Here is a 5,000-nt window from a genome sequence, read left to right as displayed (position 1 = left end):
TTACAAGAGCAAAGATTTTTCACCCGAGTGGAGAAGTGCAACTGAAGCACAAAATGTGTCTGAAGCCGAGCAGAAATTACAATCGGTTTTCGATCTGCATTTACAAAACACATCAAGATATCTTTTCTGCGTTATATTATTATTATATATATTTTTTTTAATTGCATTAAAAAACAGAATTCTTCTTTAAGGCAGCCCCTGGAAGTCTATTTAATAAGTATGATCATCAGGCCTATGTATAACTGGGTTCAGTCAGTGTGTGTACAGATATCATACTGAAAGAGTTTGATTTTAGAATCATTGTGGATACGTTCTGCTTGTGAGGGTTGTAAAAGTCTGTCTAGATGTACTCTGTCCAGTGTTGCTCTTTGTCAAGTTATTTATCTCTGGATAGGAAGTACTAAGAGTGTAATCATAGAGAGTGTGAGCACTGACTGTGTTAGTGTGTCAGAGTTGGCTGAGCACATCTGGACATGTTCTCCTCTCTTCTCTCTTCTCCTTTCTTCTCCTCTCTTCTCCTCTATTCTCCTCTCTTCTCATATCTCCTCCTTTCTTCTCCTCTCTTCTCATCTCTTCTCCTTTCTTCTCATCTCTTCTCCTCTATTCTCCTCTCTTCTCCTGTCTTCTCCTCTCCTCCTTTCTTCTCCTCTCTTCTCCTTTTTTCTCCTCTCTTCTTTATTCTCCTCTCTTCTCTTATCCTCTCCTCCTCTCTTCTGCTTTCTTCTCCTCTCTTCTCCTTTCTTCTCCTCTCTTCTCTTATCCTCTCTTCTCCTTTCTTCTCCTCTCTTCTCCTTTCTTCTCTTCTCTTCTCTTCTCCTTTCTTCTCATCTCTTCTCCTCTATTCTCCTCTTCTCCTTTCTTCTCATCTCTTCTCCTCTATTCTCCTCTCTTCTCCTCTCTTCTCATTTCTTCTCCTCTCTTCTCCTTTCTTCTCATCTCTTCTCCTCTATTCTCCTCTTCTCCTTTCTTCTCATCTCTTCTCCTCTCTTCTCCTCTCTTCTCCTCTATTCTCCTCTTCTCATCTCTTCTCCTCTATTCTCCTCTCTTCCCTCTGTCCTCACTCTTACCTGCCAGAGGGTACATTGAGTAAGTACAGTTCATAAATAATGTAAATAATCTTGAGCAGTGTTTACTGAACGGTGAGTCACTTCCAATTCAGCTGCTCTGAAATTTCCAAAAGCTTTCGGCTGGGTAATGAAGCAATAGACGTTTTGAAATCACTGCTCTACCTCTGTTAGACTCTGCTATCTCCAGTCGTTGTGGCTGAGGGACTGTTCCTCAGTGTGCTCTGTCAGTGTTGGCTGTGAAGGTCTGGGCAGAGAGGAGAACGGGGCTTTCATCCTCCTATTGAGAACTGACCTTTATGAATAACTGGTAGTTGATCAAAGAAATACTATTTCATTGGGGAATTGTTCTCTCAGCTGGTTTGGAAGGTAGGCTCCTTGGTGTGTGTGTGTGTGTGTGTGTGTGTGTGTGTGTGTGTGTGTGTGTGTGTGTGTGTGTGTGTGTGTGTGTGTGTGTGTGTGTGTGTGTGTGTGTGTGTGTGTGTGTGTGTGTGTGTGTGTGTGTGTGTGCGTGTGTGTGGTTCGTACTCTAACAGAAAACCATGACCAACAGTACATTTGCTCGGGGCAGTTTGTAATGTGACTTTACATTATTAAAGATGGAGCAGCCCAAACAAACCCTGGTGAGTAACATCACACATTACCGTACCAGAGGGAGAGACCGTGCCAATGACTCAAACTTCCAGGACACAGAAAGAAAAAGAGAGATAGAGAACGAGACGTGTAGAGACGGGAAGAGAGGGAAATAGATTGATACTGTTTCAAGCTAAGAAAATGATCATCTGAGACAGAGATGGACATGGACAAGGATGGAGATCTCCATGTTGAAATGTACGAATACAAGCCATCTAACATACATGCCTGTCTCTTCCACCCCACCTCTCCTCCCCTCTTCCACCCCACCTCTCCTCCCCTCTTCCACCCCACCTATCCTCCCCTCTTTCTCTCTCTCTCTCAATCTCACACACTCTCTCTCTCGCTCTCTCTCTCTCAATCTCTCTCTCTCACACACACTGTCTCTCTCTCTCTCTCAATCTCTCTCACACACACTCTCTCTCTCTCTCTTACACACACTCTCTCTCTCTCTCTCAATCTCTCTCTCTCACACACACTCTCTCTCTCTCTCACTCTCTCTCTCTCACACACTCTCTCTCTCTCTCTCTCTCTCTCTCTCTCTTTCACACACTCTCCCTCTCTCTCTCTCTTTCCCTCTCTCCAGCCACGGCCATCCCAACCCAAGCCCCCTGTAAGGTTACAGAGATGACTAAATGGGATAAGCTCTTCTCCATGCTGGAAAACTCTCAGATGAGGGAGAACATGCTTCTGCAGTACTCTGATGACATCATCAAGGTGGAGTTGGGGTCGCTGCGTGGAGAAATGCTAAGGTTGGTATATATATAAACAGTGGGGCAAAAAAGTATTTAGTCAGCCACCAATTGTGCAAGTTCTCCCACTTAAAAAGATGAGAGAGGCCTGTATTTTTCATCATAGGTACACTTCAACTATGACAGACGAAATGAGAAAACAAAATATCCAGCAGATCAAATTGTAGGATTTTTTATGAATTTATTTGCAAATTATGGTGGAAAATAAGTATTTGGTCACCTACAAACAAGCAAGATTTCTGGATCTCACAGACCTGTAACTTCTTCTTTAAGAGGCTCCTCTGTCCTCCACTCGTTACCTGTATTAATGGCACCTGTTTGAACTTGTTAATAGTATAAAATGCTAAGGTTGGTATATATATATATACAGTGTAACGGCGTTCTTCTTTTGTTGAAAGAAAGTCGGACCGAAATGCAGCGTGTAAGTTACTCATGTTTAATAGTGAAACAAACAAAACGAACTATACATGAATAACAAACAAATACAAAACAACAAACGGAACGAAACCTATTACAGCCTGACTGGTGAAACTAACACAGAGACAGGAACAATCACCCACGAAATGCAAAGCGAAACCCAGGCTACCTAAATACGGTTCCCAATCAGAGACAACGAGAATCACCTGACTCTGATTGAGAACCGCCTCAGGCAGCCAAACCTATTAAACACACACACCCCTAATCAGCTACAATCCCAAATATTACAAACCCCAATACGAATGCAACAAACAATAAACCCATGTCACACCCTGGCCTGACTAACTAATAAACTAAAACACAAAATACTAAGACCAAGGCGTGACATACAGTGCCTTGCGAAAGTATTCGGCCCCCTTGAACTTTGCGACCTTTTGCCACATTTCAGGCTTCAAACATAAAGATATAAAACTGTATTTTTTTGTGAAGAATCAACAACAAGTGGGACACAATCATGAAGTGGAACAACATTTATTGGATATTTCAAACTTTTTTAACAAATCAAAAACTGAAAAATTGGGCGTGCAAAATTATTCAGCCCCAGTCAAGTGCAGCAAACTCTCTCCAGAAGTTCAGTGAGGATCTCTGAATGATCCAATGTTGACCTAAATGACTAATGATGATAAATACAATCCACCTGTGTGTAATCAAGTCTCCGTATAAATGCACCTGCACTGTGATAGTCTCAGAGGTCCGTTAAAAGCGCAGAGAGCATCATGAAGAACAAGGAACACACCAGGCAGGTCCGAGAAACGGTTGTGAAGAAGTTTAAAGCCGGATTTGGATACAAAAAGATTTCCCAAGCTTTAAACATCCCAAGGAGCACTGTGCAAGCAATAATATTGAAATGGAAGGAGTATCAGACCACTGCAAATCTACCAACACCTGGCCGTCCCTCTAAACATTCAGCTCATACAAGGAGAAGACTGATCAGAGATGCAGCCAAGAGGCCCATGATCACTCTGGATGAACTGCAGAGATCTACAGCTGAGGTGGGAGACTCTGTCCATGGGACAACAATCAGTCGTATATTGCACAAATCTGGCCTTTATGGAAGAGTGGCAAGAAGAAAGCCATTTCTTAAAGATATCCATAAAAGTGTCGTTTAAAGTTTGCCACAAGCCACCTGGGAGACACACCAAACATGTGGAAGAAGGTGCTCTGGTCAGATGAAACCAAAATTGAACTTTTTGGCAACAATGCAAAATGTTATGTTTGGCGTAAAAGCAACACAGCACATCACCCTGAACACACCATACCCACTGTCAAACATGGTGGTGGCAGCATCATGGTTTGGGTCTGCTTTTCTTCAGCAGGGACAGGGAAGATGGTTAAAATTGATGGGAAGATGGATGGAGCCAAATACAGGACCATTCTGGAAGAAAACCTGATGGAGTCTGCAAAAGACCTGAGACTGGGACGGAGATTTGTCTTCCAACAAGACAATGATCCAAAACATAAAGCAAAATCTACAATGGAATGGTTCAAAAATAAACATATCCAGGTGTTAGAATGGCCAAGTCAAAGTCCAGACCTGAATCCAATCGAGAATCTGTGGATAGAACTGAAAACTGCTGTTCACAAATGCTCTCCATCCAACCTCACTGAACTCGAGCTGTTTTGCAAGGAGGAATGGGAAAAAAATTCAGTCTCTCGATGTGCAAAACTGATAGAGACATACCCCAAGCGACTTACAGCTGTAATCGCAGCAAAAGGTGGCGCTACAAAGTATTAACTTAAGGGGTCTGAATAATTTTGCACGCCCAATTTTTCAGTTTTTGATTTGTTAAAAAAGTTTGAAATATCCAATAAATGTCGTTCCACTTCATGATTGTGTCCCACTTGTTGTTGATTCTTCACAAAAAATACAGTTTTAAATCTTTATGTTTGAAGCCTGAAATGTGGCAAAAGGTCGAAAAGTTCAAGGGGGCCGAATACTTTCGCAAGGCACTGTACTTAAGTATCAAAAGTAAAAGTATAATTAATTTCAAATTCCTTCTATCAAGCAAACCAGACGACACCATTATCTTGTTTTTTTTATGTACGAATATCCAGGGACACAATCCAACATTTA

At 42.0% G+C, this 5,000-nt stretch overlaps 2 protein-coding genes across 2 annotated transcripts in view; one reads left to right on the top strand and one right to left on the bottom strand.

The window, feature by feature from the left end:
* The window catches only part of LOC135531502 (ventricular zone-expressed PH domain-containing protein-like), a 113,529-nt gene that overhangs the window by 51,336 nt on the left and 57,193 nt on the right, over window positions 1–5,000 (bottom strand). The window lies entirely within an intron of this gene.
* Window positions 1–5,000, top strand: part of LOC135531503 (pentraxin-related protein PTX3-like) — a 23,504-nt gene that overhangs the window by 2,494 nt on the left and 16,010 nt on the right. Inside the window, 1 exon segment of the mRNA XM_064959532.1 lies at window positions 2,284–2,449. Coding sequence (XP_064815604.1) covers window positions 2,284–2,449 — 166 coding nt within the window.

The sequence above is a fragment of the Oncorhynchus masou genome, unplaced genomic scaffold, assembly GCF_036934945.1.
Source record: "Oncorhynchus masou masou isolate Uvic2021 unplaced genomic scaffold, UVic_Omas_1.1 unplaced_scaffold_1608, whole genome shotgun sequence".
Classification (NCBI taxonomy): Eukaryota; Metazoa; Chordata; class Actinopteri; order Salmoniformes; family Salmonidae; genus Oncorhynchus; species Oncorhynchus masou.
This window is presented reverse-complemented; position numbering and strand designations above follow the sequence as displayed.